We start from the raw sequence: 22860 nt of genomic DNA, 5'->3' as shown, positions 1-22860 counted from the left end.
CTTTGTTCCCTGTTTTGATCCCCATCTCCGTATAAGATCTTTGTTCTTGCCTTCTCTGTTCTTTTAAGAAAGAAACGGCTAATCTCAAGGCCCAGTATTTTCATCAGCCGGGCAAAACCGCCTGGTCCTGATTCCTCTCATGAAAATCTACTAACTCAACAGGCAGACGCCTGCCATGTGAGACGCCCAGAGGGAACCGCCTTCTATTACGATGGTGGTGGATTGATAGTGCAGCTCTGTGACCCTCGGAGATATGCTGCCAGGGTCTGCAGAACCTCATGGTGTCTCTTCGAACAAATTAGTCTTGAAAAGGGCCAGGAGAAAAGCAGCTCATGTGTTGGTTTGCAATACTCTCATCCATAAGTCGATAGAAGAGGTTTTTTCATCATGACGCGTCGTAGGGCATGCTGACATCACAATCACCAACCAATTAGGATTGGTGTAATGAAATGAAGGCTTCTGATAAATATCTCTGCCATAGAAAGGCATCCCAATCAGCCGTCTTTGAGAACCAATGTGATGCAGGTAACCTAATGACTTGCCTTTAATCTATGGCCACAGTAGTATTTCTGTTGATATCTTAGTTGCTGATAATTTGTCCTTGAATTGTTTCAACAGTAAAAGCTAGATATAAAGAAATAAAAGGACAAATAAGGGTGCAACACCTTATGTTTGAAATCCCCTGAATGAAAACCCAATTAGTCAAGCTTTTGTCTTTTTTAAATTAAAGGAGTACAGAATTGAGCATCTCCTTGGAATATTTAGTGGATGTCTCTAAATGAAGGCATTTTCTCTGAAAAAGTCAACAAATGCGTCTGTGCAGCTTAGAAATTTGCTTTGGCAGGATTTTCTTCTATACTGGCATTTAAGGACGCTGCATCAGCCTTATGCTGTGTTCAGACTAAACGCACTCCCTACAGAATTACCGTCGTTACCTTGACTCGACCAACATTTTCTAAACCAGCTTGTTCTTTGACAGCAATTTTTCTGTTTATCCATTTTGATATCAGCAGAAAGTCTTCCTCTCTCTCTCTCTCTCTCTCTCTCTCTCTCTCTCTCTTTCTCTCTCTCTCTTTCTCACAGCTTTTCCATTAACCATATAATTGTGCACAATGAAAACATGATATTTGCTTACTGGATAAACGGCAATTTTGAAAAAACAAACACTTTTTTCAATAGAAAGATTTTGGGCTGAGATGATATAGTTTTTCAGCCATTATGAAATAGATGTATTTCAGAAGACTTCAAAGGAAACATTTTTTCACATCACGCGGCACACGATCAACAGCCGGATGTTACTACTGGGGAAAACAACAAGACATGTAGCTGGTCCCAGAGCTCTCACAGTATTGCACAGTTCAAGTTGTGTGTCAAAAAGTTGATCAAAAAGCACACGGGACATCTGTACGCTTTAAATTGTTTACCAGCAATGCATTCTGGGTGCACTAAGCGTCTTTAAAGTTAGCAAGAATGCTAAAAAGCTAAATGAAAAATTAGCTCTGACGTTAGCAGTTTTCCCACCACTTTAGCTTCCTCTAGATTTTCTTCTTTTATTCTTCACCCTAAATGTTTTTGTCAGTGTACCTTTGTAGCACTCAGTATGGTGTGTTCATGTCTTGAACAAGGATAGGAGTTTTGAGTTTTACAGGCAAAAAGGTCACAATCAGGTTTATTCAAACGGATAAAAAGTCATCAACCAATTTCTCAGGCCATCTTAAATCTTAAAAATAGGAACCAGTATGAACAATAGATGTTTAAAATTTTTAAAATGCTTTTTTAAAAGGTCTGTTAAAAGGATAGCTACTTTCTGCAGGAACTGTGGCTTATGCACCCATGAAAAAGCCTGTCTCTGATCCTTTCTATTTTTATAGTATTAGACATCAAAATTTCATCTCTTAATTCATTTCAGTCCTGCTATCAGAGGTCACTGGGACAGACCCTGAAATTGCAGTGCAGATTAAATGACCGAGCTGGACTGAAAATATTTCATACTCTGACATCAACTCTCAGCAGCAACACTGGGAGAGGAGAAAAACGGACTTGATTACCTTACTTTGTATTTTTAGGACTGTTTTTGTCCTATAATCTTTCCAGCATTTAAAACTGGATTTATGCACAAAGAGGCAGCAGTTTTCAGAGGTAAAATGTGGGTGGTACTTTAGTTTGATTTCTGAGGATTTTAAGTTTTAGCGTCTGTTTCACTGAAGCTCTGGTTTCTCCCAGTGGGACACGGCAGACAGGTGCAATATTATAGTGGCATGTCATTATTTCAGACCGCATGCTGTCAGACTTTCTTTCAGATGTGAAGTTGGGATTTTGAAGGAGAATCTATCAAGAAAGTGAAGTAAGTTTTTGGTGCATGAAGACGTAAAAAAAAAAAAGAAAACTTACAACTTATTTTATTTTTTGGCTCAAGTATCTTATATAAACATGAATTAATCAAATAAAAGGGGACTATTGTTTATGAAGCACCAATCTACCTGTTTAGCTGCCCATTCAACCTGATTCTAAACTAATTTAAAGCCTGGGAGGTCACCTGTTGGCAGCAGAGGACCGGCTCTTAGTCGTTGCTGCAGATTAGCTGCATTAAGGCTTTTAGCAAACATCAAAAGGAAAAGCACTTGTGTCTTGACAGCCAGGTTGCACATATGGTGTCCATCACAAGCAGTCATTGCCCTCTGGCTGCATGCTCTCAAGCTGACACTACGTGCAGCATCCTCACTCACTGACCTTTTAGTTGAGAAACAACAGCCCCCTTCAGCTCTCCTCCCGATTCCTCTTTTTTTCATCCTGTCAGTGTGCATCACCTCTTAACACACTTGAGATTTACATCCTCGAGAAGTTAGTTTTTCTTTGTACCGTCTACTTTAACTTTTCGCTAGGCATTCACCCTACCTATTTCCATTTCTGCTTTCTGCTAAAGCACTTTTGTTGCTTTTTCTAAATCCTTTGTGAACTTTTTTCCACTTGACTTTAGATCTGTGGAATCAATTAGATTTTGTTTGCTGATCTTTTTCATTCAAAGCTCCCTGGGTACTCCATGGGAGGTTTTTATATTCTTCAGATGATAAAATCATTTTTTACACATTCTGTTTACCTGTCACAGGAAAAACAAAACACTGGTTATTGGTCTCTGTGGAAATTGTTGGGAGCTAAATGCGAAGCTCATGGGATTAAAAATAATAGATTTTTTTTTCTCTATACGCAAAAGGAGATTGCAGATGTTGCAATATCCATGACTCATCTTATTGTTGTTCAGTCATCTGTGTGCTAAATGGCTTTAAAAATAGACAATCTAACTTTATTGGTCCACAGCAAAACGAGGAGAATTGTCAGAACAACCACAAATGGTTCAAGCTTGTTGTGCTAAAAACCCAGATGCATTCACATCACTGCCTGCTGTTTGTTCCTATGTGACATAAATGAACTTAACATGTTTACTTGAGTGTGTCTAAGAGTCATTTCTGTTAGCTCTATAATGGCTGACGCCTCCCTGCTGTGGCATCGCCTCGCTCCAGGAGTGGGTGTTTATCGAGTCAGGCTGATGGATGGTGATCACCTTTCTTCAGTGAAGCGGTGGCCACACATACCGGCTGGCTCCTCGGGCAGCGTTGAGCTACGAACGAGCAGACTTGTTTGCTTTCATCAACATCCATGCGGTGGCAAGGGAACAACTTTGGGAGTGTGTTTAGGGTCGTCCTGCTGGAAGATGAACTTTCACCCCAGGCTCAAGTCTTTAGCTTGTTTCTATCTCCAGCTGTCTTCTCATCAACTCTGACTAGCTTCCTAGTACTTGACAACAACAAGAAACATTTCCACAGCATGATAATGACACCACCATGTTTCACAATGGTGATGGTGTGTTCAAGGTAATGCGTAGAGCTAGTTTTTTTTTTAATGAAGCTAGGGCATAAGGGCTTCATATCAGTTCATATCGATAATCATTGATTAGTGTTTTGTTTTAAATGTCTAGCTTCCTCTCAAACTGTTTTACTCCTTTACCCCATATTGTTTTTTATTCTTAAGCAGTTATGAGGCATAGTGGTGAAACATTAAACTTCTGCTGTGCATGTCACTCACAATAGAAAATCTGCAACAGGTTGCTAGGTAACCAAAGAGTGAGTGAGTTAGATGACGCCCCCAGCCTTGCTTAAATGGCCTTGAGAGGTTAAGTAGCTAAAGCGTTTCCTCTGCCTACATCTCCCAGAATGCTGTGCAACTCTGGATCAGAGTTCAGTGAAATTATTATACATTCTATTGGGCGCGTGTCTATCGCAATATATATCGTTATCTATTAAATGCCTAGCCCTACATAATGGCCAAAATTTGATTTTGTCTTTTGCTACCAGGATGGGCATTTATTATGTTGTTTATCATTTGTCATACATTAAATTTTGATTTATTGTTGTTAAGATGAATTCCAATTAATGGTGTTTAAGACCTCCAAAAACTGTTCATACAGCTGAGATTGTTAGTTTTACTATTTTCTCCACTGTTTGTTTATTGAGACTATCAATAAATGTCAATAAGTTTGGAAGTATGATTAAATGATGCGCAGTTAGAGATACAAATCACATTTCTTTATGTGAAATCCAAAAGAAGCACAGTGTCATGCAGTCACTGCCATATGGTTGCCTAAAAATAATAATAAATAGTTCTCATCATTTTTATTGTTTTCACAATAATACCACAAAATGTCACTACAAAACTTTTATCACCCAGCCCTACTTGCCGGACCATATTCTTCTATGTCTTGCATTGACCTCTACACTTTAATGCTTTTCTTTCAATAATGGCTTCCTTCTTAGCTGTGCAGCTCTCACAAAGTTACCTCTTGGCTGCTTCTCTGATTTTATCCTCCAGACTCTTCAGTTTAGGTGGATGGTCATGTATTAGTAGGTTTGTAGTCATGCCAATAAAACTAAAGTGCTTCATGATATTTTACAAACTAGAGATGTTTTTTTCAAACCCTATCCCTGCTTTAAACTATAAACAGCTTTCTCTGTGACTTGTCTGGTGTGTTTCATGGTCTTTATGATTTTGTTTGCTTACTTGTTTTCTTTAAGAAACCTCCACAGAAAGGCTGGATTTATCTAGACATAACACGATGGAGTCTATTGGATGTTTGCCATGTTACCTCAGCCAAATTCCTGTCCACCACCAGGAACAGAGCGATAACTAGAAACCACACCTGGAATGTTTCTAAAAGTTAAATATGAAATAGTTTCTGCGCTTTTGCAAACTGTGGCAATCAGAGACACAGATGAGAAAAACACCAGATTTTCTATTCAAAAGTCACGATGACTATAAAAAAAATTATCTGGACAAAGACAATCTGGTTGTCATTAAATAAGTTGAAAGGATACGTGTAATTAACACTTATCCTTTCAAGTGTTAATTATTGAAAGACCTCTTTTGTTTTACACAAAAGAGGTCTATTTTTGTAAGATATCATCAGGATGGTGCTATGGCTACATCATGATCTAAGCCAACCAATGATGGACAGGTGAGCCAGATGACTGCTTTTAAATTGCTTGAAGACATTGCCTTAGGCCGCGCTATTAATTTTGCAAACAGTAATTGTCAACTTGCTGGTTAGTTGTTGGTTTTCAACTGAAAAGCTAGTGGCCTTTAGCGATTGCAACAAAAGTTTTAATGTCTCTTATCTAATATGGTTTTAGTCCAGGGGTTTGAAACCTGCAGCTGCAGAACCGCTTGTGGCTCTTTACCATTTTTGGCCAAAGCTTTTACGAGCCACAATTGAGGACCTAAAATGTAAAGGTAATAATTTCTAGCTTTAATAGATTTTCCTAGGCATTTTCATGCAACATATGTAAAGAATTTCCAAAAGAAAGGCACTAAATTTGCTATAATAGTTCATAGCATGTTCCTTTTTTGTAAAGTTGTATTTTTATCTTTTAGTTGCTAACTACATGCATTTGTGACATTTTCTATAAAAACGAAGAAAACGTTTTTATTCTCTTTACATACATGTGTTGATTTAAAAAAAAAAAGATTAGTTCTTTAATTTAAAAAAATTATATTAAAAAAATAAACTAATCTGTTTCAAGTAGCAAAAACATCAACTGCTGCTGTTTGAACTTACTTTCTTCAATATTCCTGAATTTACTGCTATGGTTATGCTTGTTTTCTCCCAATATTGCTAGGGGATACTTTATGTCACCTCACTGCAAACATCCTATTTAGGAATTAGCTGTACTGGAGTTTATTTATGCAAACGGTAATTAATACAAATACGCACCTTTTTTTTTAGAGATGTATTCACAAAAATCTTTATTGAAAACCATTAAATCCCTCCAAATAAAACAAGTCTGTGACTTCAATGTGGTGAGGTGGTGCAGTCACAGAAGCTAATCACATTATAGCCTCCTGCAAAGTACAACTATTTCTTCATGTTTATAACATTTATTTAAAATATGGGTGTTTTATGCCTTTCCTGCTAAATCGATTTTTTTTTCAATCTTTTCCTGTTTTATTCAAATAAATTGAACACAATGTAATATTATGTGTACTTTAAAACACTATACATCTCAGCTCAGGGCTATGCATCTTTGTTTTGCTCCTGTCTCACCTTTTTCTCTGTTGTTTCTTCCTGGCAGCAGATATTTGTGATATAATTTCCACAGTGAATGCTGGTAGGGGAAAAAAATGCTTCCTGCTTGTTTCTACCTCTCCGTCGTTCCCTCAGGTTTCAGCTGCTTATTATTTTTCCATGCAAATGCAATCACTTGGAACACTCACCCATGTTTTCATAGTTATTATGATATAATGTATTTATTGTAATCTGGAAATCATGAATAGTTCATCCAGATCTTGTTTGTGGCGCATTTGCATAAAATCGTCTTTTGCCATAACAGTGGGAGTCGACGCAGCGGGAAGCCGAGGGGATTGCAAAATGATCCCACTCTGACTTTTTAATGGTTACCAATTAATTACCAGACAAAATAACAAGAAGTTTTCTCTGCCAAAGCAAAAAAAAAAGGAAAAATGTTTGTGTTTAATTTGCAGCTTGGCACATTTGGACGTTGCTGCAGAGCATCTGTTTCCCCTCTCTTCGTCCTCGCTGCTTTATCAGCCACTCGTGGACCGAAAAGGTCACTTAATTTGGAACTCTTTGTTGAATCTGCCAGCAAAGCTGTTTCCTGCCATCACAAGCGTTTTCTAAACCACATTTTTCTTCTCCTTCTTTTTTTCTGCCCATCTCAACTCAAAACTCGTTTAATCCGCCAGCTCCGGAGGTCAAGGAATGACACCTCTGTGAAAATGTTGCTACCACAGACACATTTTAAGAAAAGAAGGAGAAAAGATTGATGCTATTTTGTTAGTTTGTGTGAAAGTGTGAAAGATACAAAGATTAAATCTTTGTACAGATTTTGTGGAATCTGAGAACTGTACATGAGTTTTTAAAAAAAATAGTTCTCTCTACAGCGACTGCGTTGATAATATGCAATGATAAATCACTTTAGCTAAATAAGTTATGTATGACGAATTCTTCCAGGCGGGTGTTTCTTTTCTGAAATTGTAGCTGGGGGTTTAGTAGACAGAGTAGGATACTCCGTCTATGTAAAGCTTGTCAAAATGTGTTCATTTATCCTTTGAGTTTATTTTGTTTAGTGAGGAAGTTGTTTTTTCAGACATTTATTGGTGTTTTAAGTTCTGATACGCTGCTCTTGGCAGTTGGTGGTTACCATAGCAACCAGTAACTGACAGCTCCTTTTTCTGTTGCCGTCTCCAACTGTGGGGCAGAAGCTGCTGGACTGATGTTAATCACCAACTTAATTTCCTCCTTTGTTAGAATAAATACAATGAACCTGACTGTGTTTGTCCTGAAGTCAACCTACTGGGTCTGAGGTGAACAAAGAAGGGTTACATATACAGCCATCAATCCACCTGTTTGTGTTTCCATCAGAAACGGTTTGAATTTGAGCTTCAGTTGCAAAAGGTAAGACTTCAGACTAGATGTCAGAGTAGTTTATTGCAAGACGAAGGACTTCAGACTTGATTTGTACTTTAAAAAACATGACCTGTCAAAGCAACTCTTTCAAACATCCATCTAGTACATTTTTCCATGTTCCATACCATAAAATGACAATTTTGAATTCATATTTTTAAAACCTGCTTTGTTGTCTGGCTTTTAAATAAATGCGTCTCCAAACCAGGCAATGTCATCTGAAAGTTACCTTGCAATGCGGACTGACTCCTAAGATGCTTCTTATTTTGTTTTGCAGAATTGGATCAGCCACCCTGTTGAGAAATCCCTCCAGGTTGTTTTCATTCACCCCGTTGTTACTCAGATCTCTTTGCTGTAGATGAGGGTTAGACTGAAGATAAGGCTGTCACTTTATTTGTGTAGAGTAGTTGTTTGTGCAGCTGTGAATTGTACAAAAACAAAAGCGTGACCTACGTCTGTAAAGAAGAGAAAATCAAGAATGGAACAGTTTGAATGAGCTAAAACACTTCTTGTGACCCAGTTTAACAGTTTCAAAGAGAAAATGCAGCAGCCGTAGTCAGTGTACCTAACAGGTTCTCAGTTTTTAAATCATGTTGGTCACAGTTAACATATCTAAATGAATCAACATTACCCCACTCACTTCTTATCTCCTCTCCGCTACACGTGGGATAGTGAGCCAAAATCAACCCATTTCGGCTCAGAGTATTGATATTTGCTGGGATGGATTCAGCAGTGTGCAAGGCCTTTTTAGCAGATATCTAGGAATACAGCATCCTCAGCGTTCCACTGATTATTCGGTTCACTCCTCATAGACCCCACTAATCACATTCATCATGGATGAGAAGCCTGATCTATTGGAGATTAGATCAGTCAACACTCATCTATGGTGAATAAGTGATTTCTGCAGTGCAGGGAACCTTCCACATGAGAGGATTCGCAATCACATTGTTGCCAAAAGGATTTCATTTTCATGCTTCGGATGGTTTGATTTTTAGCATTTATCTAACAAAAACTGATCTGAACATGTTGCTCAAAGTTATCATTATGCATGCTTTAATCTTTATAATTTTGTAGGTCATAAGTGTTATGTTTTAAATGTGACTTAATTGAAATCTGCAGCTTCAACCTTCAGAATTTGGCTGTTTAAAAGGTTTTTTTTTTTTCATGTTATGCTGATTTATTTCTTCTACTTTAGATGATGTTGAGTGACCCAAGTTATATTTACTCTGAATTTTTGGAAATAATATATATATTTTTTTTTTACAGTGAAAGTAGTACATTTTTAAAAACATCCTTAAAGGGTATGTAATAATTTATACATCCATCCAGTTGTGTTCAGGTTTGGAGCTCAGAAAAGTTGTATTCCTTTTCATGTCTAAAAGTCAAGAAATGTGTAAAACCGAGTGAACAAAAGTATGAACAAGGTGGCCAACATTGCAATGTGATGGTGTTGTATATGGAGCAACACCCTCACGTTTCTGTGCAGACCCATACATTGTGAATTGATAAAACGTTTAGAGAGATTTTTAATGACTAATAAATAGACAGCAGCAGACAAAAACTTAACGCTCACAAACACCTACTGCCTCCTCCGTGACCTGGCTGTTGACTCTTCTTAATCTGTCTGTCCTGGTAGTGGAATAAATTGTGTTTTTCCGATTATTTTATAATCATTTGGCCCATGCAAAAATAGAAAAAGAGAAGAAAACCTTGAACTTCAGGGAAATAACTTTATGTTGAATCAATAACATTTTACAGATGTATCAAATATTTTGAACTAATTCATGTTCAAGGCTACTCCATCTAATCAATAAATTAGATTTATTTATTCATTCACTACTTCATTACTTTTTGGGTTAAAGCACATTGTGGCTCAGTGGATTTTCTTCTATTCATTGAGAATAAAAGCACATTTATTTCCTACTGCGGTAAAAAAAAAATTAGATCTGGCACCCTGCCTATTGGCAAAATGAGTAATGAAAACAATCGCTGCCATGGTGCATATTGTTTTCAGCTCCTCAAAGAGCATAACTCACATTCAAAATTAGATTTCACTTTTGCTCAAACAGCTGGATCGTTTCTTCAGTTTGTGGATTTCATTTTTATTATCTCTGCATGAATGTCAATGGGCAGCATTACATTAGTTTGTTTATTTATTCTGACTTTGCTTTTGTTTATTTCTGTGTGATTCACAAAGCAGCACCGGGGTTGTTGAGTTTAAGCCTGATGGGTTTTTTTTTTTTGCATAGGTTTTCTCTATGTGGCATGTTGGATTTGTCTTTAAATCCAACTTCCTGAAAAAAAAAAGACTTGAGGAAGTTGCCTGGAAATGCTCAAGCTTCACTCCAGGAACCACACTCTGAAGAAATCCAGTATAAATTACATTTTCCACATTCACTCACTCCATATTTTCACTTTGAACAGACCTACCTCCTCCTGCCACAAGAGAACGCCCTCCAGGTTGCAAGACTGTGTTTGTCGGCGGTTTGCCAGAGAACGCCACAGAGCAGCTCATCATGGAGGTCTTTGGACAGTGTGGCGACATTACGGCGATTCGCAAAAGCAAGAAGAACTTCTGCCACATCCGATTCGCAGAGGAGTCCACAGTGGACAAGGCTCTCTTTCTGTCTGGTAAGCTGTCATAGCTGTTAAGACACAGTGCTGGTCAGAAATGTACATGTACCGTTATTTGAACCCCTTTTTTTCCAGGACTGAACGAAGACACAATAAGAACTTTAGTATTTCAAAAGCAAGTTTTAGAGTCACAGGTTGGAAATTACAAGCTCAATATGTCATGCCTATAATTCTAGTTGAATTTTTGACCATTCTTATAGAACAACTGCAATATTTAACTTTTATCTTTTGTTTTTTTTTTTTACATATTTGTTGAAATGTGACAGTATGACATAAGACAGAAAATCTGTGAAAAAAAACAAGCTCCTCTGCCTTCTTCCAGTGCTAACTAGAAACAGCCAATCAGATCAAGGAGGAGGTTCTTAGCGCTGAAAACCCTAACCCTAGCCATGTGGCTAGCAACAAGCTATGAACAGAGCTTGTTGTGAATGCTCAGGCTACTAGTTAGCATGACCACTGATGATAAAAGATTTTTCAGCTATAGTTGTTTCTGCACCATTAGTACAGTGAGCGGCGAGTACATTTGGTTGATTGACAGCTCTGGTAATAGTTGAAACTTGGGACAGAGTCGGGTGTTGTATTGCCAAAATCTTGTTAAATTCAAATATTATTTGAGGGTGGATAAATATGTTTGAGTCTTTGTGTTTAATATATAATGTATGTGTAGAGAAAATTCACAGTAAATTTAAAGTTTCATGACTAACAAAAGCTTTGATAGTCATGAAATCCTCTAAAGCGTGATCAGAAATATTTTAAACACTTGTGATTTTTGTTTGGAGTTGTGAAGGTTTGCCTGATTCATCTAGAATTAGCACAAAAACTGACTTTTCAAAGCTGTATTGAGTGAAATGAATAGTTACTTACTAGAGACAAATACTTAACCATGTATGTGATGTTGCACAGATTAATATAGGTTCACTATGGAATAAAAATGAAATCATAATTGAAATAACTTTCAACTAGTGAGATAAATCAGAGTTTTATAAGGAAAATTACAATTATTTGGTTTAAAAAAAAAGCATCCATTCTGGCCGGTGCACCTTGTGTGTTTTTATCTCATCTTCATTTTCAGCCCGAACAGAGCAGAGATCCTCAATCTCTCTGTGCAAACCGATGACCGCTCGCTCCAGCTTAAAAAAAAAAAAAGCCCACTCGGATGAGCTGCCCTCTCAGAAACATTCCCAGCATTATTGCATGCGCGCACAAACGCATGAGAGATAGTGAGTTTGAATGAGAGATCCCTTGATTTCAACAGCCTCTCTTCTTACAGTGAGGTGTGGGTGCAGAGGTCCATATATTAGAGTGATGACAGAGCTGTGTAGTTTCCCCATAAATAATCCCCCACCCACACACACTCAAGGAGAGCCTGTGCAAACAACAATACCCAGCAATGACACACACTCCAGCAGCTCCAGCACACCAGCATCTCCTCATATGAAATATTGAAGCAGGGCTAGATTAAGAGTCTGAGGCAGTGAGAGTAGACCGGAGGAGAAACTCCTGACTTTTTCGCTCTTTGCTTTTTTCTGGCTTGTGTTTTTAATCTCTTTCTTAAAACACACTTGGGTCATTTAAGCCAATTAGATCACATAATGGAGCAAGGTTTCACTTCAGTCCACAACCGGTCATTAGTGAAAATTGAGAAAGGGGGATAAAGTAGATATAGGAGGGAAGTTAAGAGAAAAAGAGGAGTTAATGAGGAAAACTGAGCCTGTAGAGAAGTAATTGTCCTCTAAGTCTCTTTTATGTATTGACCACTTGATGCAAACCTACAGTTACAGTTAATCTTTTCAAAAAGAACAATTAGGCATTAACAGCAGATGGCCGTTCATACTCTGTCGGTTTCTGCCGGATGCTTCTGCCTGGTAAGACTGAGTCATTTCTCTTCACCGTCACCACCTGCTTGCTCAGGATAAAAGGTTGTTATCAGCAACTTTTCAACTGAGCTGACTTGGATAAATAACTGTTCACCAATAGACATTATGAGCTAAAGTTGACTAGGCTGTATTTTAACTGGGTTCAAATGGAACTGAATGTTGAATTTAATTTTCTCTTGGTCTCCATTTTTCTGCTTTTTATCATATATTTCTTAATCATTGGATACAAATTTGATCTGTTTTAATTAATAGATTTGAGATGACATTTTTTACAACTTAAATTAGTTTTTAAAACCTTATAATAAACAGTTCACTTTAACATGATTTACTTTTTTTAGAAAAGCATCAAAGATTTGAAGATTTCCACAATAGATGCAAATAAAAGCCCTTCTTTGTATTTCTTTTAATCAAATGGTCAATTTTTCTCTATCAATCAAATCTATTTACAATACTTAAAATTATTCTTTGAGTGCTTTTGTAGTTTGTCTCTGATTTAGAGGTTTGCTTTTTGCTTTTTCGGGGTTTTTTTAGCTCAAAAAGTTTCCTTTGGTGACCTTCTAGTAATTGTGACTGAACTGCAATCTGCATGTTGGGTTTTTGGGCATTTTATGGAAATGGCACTTTCCAGCTAAATTTAAATTATGAACCGTAGAAATGTTGGAACGTAGTGTGGAGAAATTTTAACTTATTCCTCCACACAGCTCAACCCTCACAGGTTCAGAATGTGATAAATGCACTGCCTCCCCACCAGGTCTCTTTCCTTCAACCCAAGTAATCTGTTTCTACATTGACAGATACAGTGTAAGAGGGGTAAAAAAAATGGCTCTCTGCATTCCTCTTTCATCTCCTTGTCTTGTTTTTCTGATTTTCAAATCAAACTCATATGTTTCCTAGGATATCGAATCCGTTTGGGCTCAAGCACAGACAAAAAGGACACCGGGCGACTCCACGTTGACTTCGCTCAGGCCAGAGACGACCTGTACGAGTGGGAATGCCGCCAGCGCATGTTGGCCCGAGAGGAGCGTCACAGGCGCAAGTTGGAGGAGGATCGCCTGCGGCCGCCGTCCCCTCCTCCCATCGTCCACTTTTCAGAGCACGAGTGCAGCCAGCTGGGAGACAAAATCAAAGGTACCTGGACACGGACGCTGGCAACCGTTGGGACTTCAGCTGTGAAATATTAGAGAACAAACACTGGAAACTGAGAATCACAGGGGAGGTGGAGGAGAATGCTTAATGGCTTAACCTGACGAGGCAACAGGGTTTCTACACAATCTGGAAAAGCACAGAATCTGGTTTAGATATTTTACAAGTCTGGACAAAAAAGAAAAAGGAGAATTGGGAAATGTGTCTTATGCGAGACTTTTTTTCCTATTCCTTTGTCTTTATGTTGTGTCCTGTTCTTCCTGTCCATCTTCTTTGTATTATTCCTTCATTCCTCCTTTCCCACCCTGCCATTTCTTTCTCCTTCCCTTGTTTGAGTCCTTCCTTTCTCTCCTTTTGTTCTTTCCTCATGTAGTTCATTCTTTCTTTCCTTTCATTATTCTTTGCATCCTTACGCTCCTTATTTGTCTCCTTTCTTGTGTTCTTCCTTTCTACTTCATTCTCTTTGTTCTTTCCTCCATTTCTTCTTTGTGACCTTCCTTTGTTTTTTCCCCGTATACATCCTTTGTGGCCATCCACATTCGAACCTTCATATGGTCACAAGCTTTTGGTATTGACCAAAGGAACGAGATTACGGATATAAACATAAGTTTCCTCTGCAGGGTGTCTGGGTTCTCCCTTAGAAACGGGGTGAGAAACTCTGACAGAAGATAATGGATGAATGTCCAACATGGTTTCAATTTTCAAAACGGATATATCATGGGAGGAGACCTAGAGTCCAACAAAGCATTTCCAGCTCTAACAGACTGTGTGAATTTGTTGTAACAGACTCTGTTAAACGCCGTATGAGTGGATCCCAACAACGTGCTCCCGGGTTGTCTCGTCCGCCCTCACCGCTCGTCCTTTTTCAGTTTTCTCTCCTTAACTCCTCTTTCTGCCTCTTTACAGCTTTCTGTCGACTTTCTGCCTGGATAAACTTGTCTCTCTAATGAGCAGTGGCACTTCCAGGTCTCAGTCACAGTGGCCTAACTCGGCTGTGACTTTCCGCTTCTCTGCTATCTGCATGTGTCTTTTTCAGCTCTCCGCTGTCCGTCCTTAGCAAAAACAAGGAATAAACTCAGACGCTGATGTGCTGCTTCAGCCAAGAATGTGTTTGTGATCTCTCCAGGCTGCTGTTGGGAGCAACACAGTCATTTGCTGTAGATTTTTTTTTCTTTTTTTACCCAGAGGGGAAAGGAGATCTTGCTGTTTTTACTGCCAGTTTGTATTACTGTACTCCAAACTCAGTTACACTCTATGATGATAGACCACCTGCAGTAGAAATGGGTTTTATAGCCTATTTTGCCTCCAAGATATCATTTTAGTCCACGATGTTGTTTTGTTAGCAAAATAGATAGCTGAATTTATCATTTTCTTTTTGTGGCACAACAGAGCTGTAATTTTAGTTTTTTTGCCATCTTTTTTTATGTATTCTTTCACTCAACTCATAATTTTGTCCTAAGAGCTTGAAAAGCGGCGTTTTATGCCTAATAACCGTCATTTTCCACAGAGGCAGGAGTCCGGTACAGCCTTGTAGATTATGTCCAAAATTAACTTCTATCTTCCATTTCGTGCTTCCCTTCTTTTTTCCCCCAGACGATGGTAAGTTTCCAGAGGCTGTCCGCGTGCTCCTGACCTGGCTGGAACGGGGCGAAGTCAACCGCAGGAACGCCAACAACTTCTACTCCATGATCCAGTCCTCCAACAGCCACATCCGCCGGCTGATCGGCGAGAAGAGTCAACACGAGAAGGAGATGGAGGAGGCCAAGGACAAGTTCAAGACGGCGCTGGCTGGCATAGTGGCTCAATGTGAGTCTTTGTCTTCACTCTTACCACTTACTGCAGTGCCTTGGCCCTTTGACTTTTTCACTGTTTGTCGTGTTTCAATCTGAGGCTTCTGTGTGTTTTATGGGGATTTTATGTGATAGTACACAGAGTAATCCATAAATTTGAAGGGAAGGGAAAATTCTTCATGGTTTTAATTATTTTTCCCTCATATACACAGCATTTGGAAATCTGCATTTGTGTCTTTCTTTTAATTTTTTTTTCTTAACCCCAAACCTTTATGAGGTTTGGGGTTAAGTAGGAGTTAAGTATGACTCCTACCAGTTTTCCACATGTGGAAGCTGAAACTTCAACCCATACATTTTTGGAAAATACTCAAACTAAGTCATTTCAGTTCTTAGATCTTGTTGCAGATTCCCAGTTATATTCAGGTTTGGCCTTTGACTAGGCCATTCTATTCCATGAATATGCTAAACCAGCTCCTGCTGGAGGGCATAGTCTCTCCCTAGACTCTCCCTAGTTTCAAGTATTTTGCAAGTCTTTTGCACTTTTCCTAACAACTCTGATCAGAGTCCATTTCTCTGCTGAAAAATATAATCCCACCACAATATTTCGCCACAGAGATGACATGTTGATGGTTGTTGGGCTTGTCCAACCAGACTACCATCTACCACCATGTTTTATTTTGAAAATCCCTTGGGTTTCTTTAAGCAGTTGTTTTCCTTGGCCAGATTTGTGTTTGAGTTGTTGTTTGGACAGATTCTCCCACCTCAGCCGAGGATCTCAGCGGATCTCTGCTGCTCCCTTACTTGAGGTTCAGATAAACCTCCACCCTGGTCGTCTCATAGGTCTTCTTCCAGGATTTTCTTGTTTTTATCCTTAATTTTCTTCCCATAAACTCTGATTAGCTCCTGAGTTTCTGACAAAGAAAACCATCACCGCAACAAGATCTGTATTAATCAGAGATTAAATTAAACAAGTAGTATTTATGCACTAAACAAGAAGCATCTAAAGTGAATTAATAGATTTTCTTTTATTTAGACCAAAGCAGCTTGAATACAAATATCCCCCACACTTTTCACTTTTCTATTCATAAAAACATTTGGAAACTTTCACCTTCGGCTTCAGTTATCCTCTGCTCTGTGTTGGTCTATCACATAAAAGCCAAATAAAACACACTGAGTTTTTTTTTTTCTGGCTGTGAAATGACTACATGTGAAGCCCAGAGAGTAAAAATACTGCTTGTGCAGTAGATATCCAGGTCAGATAAATGTTTTCTTTGGGGTTTTTTTGCTTGCTTGGTGTAATTTTAAAATCCAAATCAGGACTTTTATGCCCGGACTGCTGAAATCCGCAGAAAAAGTAAGTGTTACATTGTTCATAGCCTGACACTGAGAGTATATTTGCTAACATTTATAATTACATTCATTGTATTCTTCCTTAAAGTTACAACAATCTTAATAGCTGATTAAAGAATGGTAAGTTAAATCCTCGTCTCCCTCAGACGTTCATGGATGTTTTTGATGCCTTTGACTCTCAAAATGCCAAAAAAAATCAGATGTTATTTTAGTATTCATGAAAGACGTCAGGAGTCGATTGTTAAGGTTTCCCTCAGATGAAAGAAGTAAGTGGCCTAACACATTTTTTTTTCTAGAGTACAATGAAGGCCAAACACAAACATTTACTACATGCTTAGTTGTTGTACTCTCTTATTGGGTTAAAAAAAATAAGGCCATGCTTGTGCAGCACCACCTTTGACAGCTTCAGCTCTGCGGCTGCTAGTTTACTCCACAGCCTGCGGCGCTCAGTCTCCCCTCATCCCACCACACGCATGTTAAACAAAATGTAAACATCCACAATCTTCTGTTGTTCTTGGCGGTGTTTCATGCATTATTAGTTAAAATAAGCCATGAAGAGGCAGAGTGTGTGTATTATCCATATTCGATTATTTCTACCAGTAGAAACGCATTCCCATTCATGGTGTTGCCTTCCCTTTGGTGTGTTTCTGTTCTTATTCATTATAAATCTGAGCTGGTCTGCTGGATCTAGTTTACAGGTTTGAAAAGGGTAAAGCTCTCTTCTTTTTGTTCTGGTCTTCTTATGGGATGCAAATAAAAAAAAAGTAGTTGCAGAGCTGTAAAGAAGTATATGCACTCTTACCAATTTATTCTTGTTCTTTTTTTGTAATCTAGATAAAATTATGGAACTTTGTAAAACAGGAATATTTCAGAAAGCTTTTAAATGCTTCCTGTAGTTCTGAAAGAAAACTAACACTTGATTTTAGACAATGGAAATTATAAAGACAATCAAATCTCATGGTAATCATGTAGTCTGGGGCTACTTTGTAGCTTTAGGATTCAAATAATTCACTGTAATTTGAAGAACCAAGAATTCAACTAGAAGATCCAAAAGAAGAATGTTTGCCATTCAGTTAGTGACCTTAGCTGCACCTGGGTTATGCAGCAGCATAATTGAAACCAGCTAGTCCACTTTGAGTAGTTCAAAAGATAAAATGCATGAAGGTTTTGGAGTGGCCTAGTCAAAGATCAGAGTTAAATACATCCAGCTGAGGTGGCATGTCCTTAAAAAGGGCATTCATGCTCAAACCCTCCAGTCTGTCGACTTTTAAGCAATTCTTCCATAAAATATGAAAACACTTGATGGCAGTTGTTTATGCACACAGTGCCAGGAAGGCCTGGACGGCTTTTCTTATTATTATTTTTTTTATTTTTTTAAATAAAATCTTGATTTAAAAACTGTTTCTAGATGATCCAAACTGTTTAAGTGTATTAGTTAAAAGCAAAAACATTTGAAATCTGCAAGAAATTCTTTTTAACAATATTAATAATATCTAGTATAACAAGTAAGAAAAAAATGCACTTTTAATATTTTCTCCATTGAATGAAGAATAATTTCTATTTTAGCACTTAAAAAATGCTGCCTCACCATATTTCTAGCTGCATAGGAGCTCCCAGTCCTGAAAGTTGATTTTTTTCTTTGTGCTCAGTGTCTCTCTTTGCCTTCATCATCACTCTGTTCATCAAATTACAGGGTGCTGGGAAGATGCTATTGATTCCTGAGCTGTTCCGTCTCTCAGCTCCCTGCAAACACACGTATTCATACAGAACCAGTTTTATCGATTCGTGTGTGTATATTTGAACCTCAGAAATGCACAGACCTCCCATCCAGTCCTCTACAACCACTTTAAACAGAGCTGTAAGCTGATAGGAGGAAGAGTCAACACTGTGCTGCAGATCACCGCACAGGTAGGGTCTGCAGTGACCCTACAGTTGATGCTTGTGTCTCATTCAGTTTTATCCCAAAACAACTCTTATAGCTGAGTCAAAGCTTAGTTCTCTACACTATCTGTAGAGCTGCAGCTTGTCTGATGCGCTCCTACCCTTTTGTGAAAAAGAAAAGGGTCCTCTGCAGAGGGATATGTAATCAGGAAGACTGTAATGCGGCAGTAAGAAGGCGTCCTTGAGTAAGGTTCTTAAGAGACCTGTTCTGCAGTGGAGCTGCACCGTGGTCAATGCTGGCAGAAGAACAGTGGGTTATTTTTGGCCACCGGCAGTTTCTGAGCAAATCTAATAACAAACTCGCAGTGAAAAGGTTCACAGAGGAAAATCGGGCATATCCTCATAGCTTATGCTATGAAAGGTCTAAAGGCAGTTTGCCAGAATTTGATACACTCTCACATGGACTCGGTGTCCTGTAATAAAACAACTGGCTTCCAGCTTTTGTAAGCTTTGTTTCTATGTGTAGCTGTACTTCTGGCAGGTTTGGAGTAATTAGTTAATTTAATATTGCATACCTCTTTTTTTTTGTTTGTCAGAAAGTTCCTATTTAGCAGTTTCACAGTTTATTTTTTCCCACAAAATGAAACATTTTGGCCGTGGTGACCCCATATTCCTCAGGAAACGGTACTTGGCACCGCTCCCATTCCACACTGTGTAGGTCATAAGACCATCTGTCTCTGGGACTCATCGTTTTGGCATCACCTGGTTTATTTTAATGTGTGATGATTGCTAAAACATTTCAGATTTATAGTTGAGAAGCAAATGCAGAGCAAACATAATAAAAGTTAACAGTGGGGATGTGAAATACTGTGCAGAAATTTTAAACCACCACCTTATTTCTTTATATTTTGCTTCTGGTGAGCCTGAATAGTATTATTATCTTTTAAATTGTAAATAGTTGTCCAGATTTTTCTGAATTTTGTGTAAAGTTTTTTCTGTCAATTCATTAACTGACTATAAAAATTAAGAAGTGTCTTGTGTGAAATATTTTTTTACATGCCAGCTTCAAATGGCGCTCATCCTCTAAGAAATGGTACAAACTCGAGCAAAACCCTGACATAGAACAATGAGCATGTACAGTTTGCAGCTGTAGCTCATGGGGAGTGTCCTGGATTCTGATATCTGTATATATATATGGACTGGTGGTAACTTTGCCAAAAAATTACATTTAAAATGGAGAATAATCATAAAACTGATTTAATTTCACTGTATTATGTTGTAAAGGTTTTTTATTGCACCACTTTTCCATTGTCTCTGGCCCACGTTCAAAGTCTAACAGTGGCTTCTCTCTGACATCCATTCACTGCATTTTTACTCCGACTTTATGACAGCAGAGATTCATTTGATTCACGTTTTTACACAGTTATTTTGGCAGCATACTCTTTCTAAGCAGAGCTCTGTACTTTGACTGGCGTCATATGAGAGAGGAAAAGGAAAATAATCAATTCAGTTTATCTATTTAGTGCCAATTCACAGCAAATATCATCCAGAGTCCCCTTTCAAAACAAACTGATGCAGTCTATATACAAAAATATTGAGTCAATTCAGTCCTAGTTACAACACAATGCACTGAAGTTTAGTGTATTACCTTGCGCTTCAGGAAGTGGTGACTTTTTACTCATGATTTCAGTTTGATAGTTGTTTTGCTTTGCTAACCCTGTTGCTGATTTTGCCTAACTGACCACATTAGGGCTTCAGTCAAAAAGCACCCCAGGACATTAGTAGATTAGTAAGTGTTTACTTTGGAACTACAGGCTGTAGCTCTACAGCAATGCATTCTGGGTACAGGATAATCATGATGGTTTGCTTCACCACATCATGGGTGGAGAGGAAACAACTGCAGAGTAAACAGTTTTAATCCTCTTCAAAAAAAAGAAAAAGAGTAGGAATATAAACATCCATCTACTTGAAGATTTCTTTTAGAGTTGGTAACCAAAACTTCACCACAGAGGTCAAAGTTTATTCAACTTAAAGTTTGTGAAACTACAAAGTAAATTAGCTCTTTAGACTTTGTCTGGAAACATTTATTTGGCGAAGCTAAGTGCGGTAATGTTTTCAAAGTCTGCAAAAACACTAAAGCATTATTAGCAGGGCTTTATATTATCAAAAAGAATATAAAGCACTTCTAAGGTATGAATGGTTGGTATGAAATGATGCATGGTCTGCTAGAAGCATCCAGCGGCACCTTTTCCCATCCAAAGTTTTTGTGTAAAAATAGCAAACACACATGGTGGCCAGCACCCGTTTATAAAACATCCCTTCAGTTTAGCAACCTTTTTTTAATGTCCAAATGATTCACAAGTCACGCTCTAACAAAGAAAGGTGCAATCCGTAACATTCCTCTGAAAATGGTCAGATAAATGAGTTTAAAAGGCGGCTGAAAACCAAAGACTGTCAGAAAATCTGACAAAGTCTCACATTAATTGAACATGGATGACTGTGTGATTACTCAAAATTGTCAAATGTGAGTTGGAACAGCCCTCCGTAAGGCGATGCCGTGGCATCCGTCGGTATGTATAACACACACAAACATGCTCACACAGAGTACTGATGCCTAGTTGACTCCACTTTCTCACTCCTCTGCTCCCTCCCAACTGCCCTCTGTCTTTCTCTGTCTCTGTCTCTGGGTGGTCTCTGCTCCTTCCCTGCATCCCGCCACAGTTGAACAGATTGTGTCTGTATTCCAAGCTGCTTCCAAACAAAAGGCATGGGACCATTTCTCCAAAGCTCAGCGCAAGAACTTGGACATGTGGCGCAAACAAGCCGAGGTTGGTGCACTTTGGTTTCATTCTGTTGTGCGTGTAAAATATGTAAAAGTTAGACGTTCTGCTTTTCTGTTTCGTGCTTCATTGACAACTTTGTTATGTTTTAACTAGTCCCACATTATGGCATGGAAAAGGAAATCTTTATTAAAATGTATTAAGGAGAAATACAGTGATATCTAGTAAGTACTTTTAACCAAAAAAGGCAGTAGAACAGGTGTCTGGTCACTGCAGAGGTCCAGACATCTCCCCCCCACCCTCTTCCTCTCTTCTCCTCACCCCTTCCCACCTCCCCTCTGAAGGAATACAAGCTGCTGGGTGAGTTTGTTTCCATCTCTAATGGTGTCCTGCACACAGGTAAATCTGATCTGTACAAGCTCTTTTCCCTGTACCAGAGGATGCCAGGATTACAGGAACATGTCAGGAAGAGCATCTTGAGACCTGAAAGTGTGTGAATTTTGTTATTCAAGCAGCATTTTTTTTGTCATTTACTGTGTGCTTGCCGTGTTCTTACTCTCCCAAATGGAACATTAATTGGCATGATGATGGTTTGTATGTAATGGAGGGCCTGGAGTGTGTTGCAGTCCGGGGTCTAATGGACCATTTATGATCATATTTCGATTGGTAAGTTTCTTTGAACTTCAGCTCGACAAACAGATTCAAGCAGTAATTTAGGGGCACATTAAGACGCGCACGCAGAATAATAACAGAATCTGACATGGCAGAAGCAGCAATCATCCTGCACTAAAACCCCTCTTTATAAGGTAGGTGATGAAAAGCAAAGCTGTTGCTGTAATTCTCAGAAGTATCAAAACAGTCGACCTGAAATTTTATCTTCCATCTGTTGCTGAAAAGTAGAAGCTTGTGTGAAAGTCAGTTTGCACACACGGTGGGAGGATGAGTGACGAATGTTGAGTACCTCTTCTATACTCTTTATGTTCAATTTTAAATTATAGATCAACACAAAGTAGCTTATGTTTGCTTTGTAGAATGAAAATGCATGTTGTTTTCTTCGATTTATCAAAAATGGCATTTTTAGTTGATCTTTTTTGCCCATTCTTCTTTGAGCTAAACCTCAGACAAATTGGATGCAAAATGACTGTGACTATGTCTGGACTTTGACTAGGCCATTATAAATAAATAGCAGCTTTAGATGTAAGTTTAGGGTCATTTTCCTTCTGCATGGCAAACATCTCCACCAGTCTCAAATCTTTTGTCGCTTCTAATAGGTTTCCTTTCAGGATGATGTTATAAAATGTTGCCACCTTTACTTAACTATTCTGAAAAAATTAAGAATAATTTTTGTATATATATATATATATATATGTATGATATAAAGGTCTATAAGCATATAAATGTGGAAGATTTGTGTTCAAAGCATGGGGATTGTT

The 22860-nt window shown here is 38.3% G+C and overlaps 1 protein-coding gene across 1 annotated transcript in view; it reads left to right on the top strand.

Annotated features, from left to right (window-relative positions):
- enox2 (ecto-NOX disulfide-thiol exchanger 2) overlaps positions 1–22860 on the top strand; it is a 201707-nt gene that overhangs the window by 150204 nt on the left and 28643 nt on the right. The window contains exons 6-9 of the mRNA XM_008420947.2: positions 10397–10603; positions 13378–13611; positions 15220–15432; positions 21369–21582. Coding sequence (XP_008419169.1) covers positions 10397–10603; positions 13378–13611; positions 15220–15432; positions 21369–21582 — 868 coding nt within the window. The remainder of the gene's footprint in view (positions 1–10396; positions 10604–13377; positions 13612–15219; positions 15433–21368; positions 21583–22860) is intronic.

Source organism: Poecilia reticulata, linkage group LG10 (genome assembly GCF_000633615.1).
Source record: "Poecilia reticulata strain Guanapo linkage group LG10, Guppy_female_1.0+MT, whole genome shotgun sequence".
Lineage (NCBI taxonomy): Eukaryota > Metazoa > Chordata > Actinopteri > Cyprinodontiformes > Poeciliidae > Poecilia > Poecilia reticulata.
Note: the sequence above shows the minus strand (reverse complement) of the source record. Positions and strands in the feature narration are given on the sequence as shown.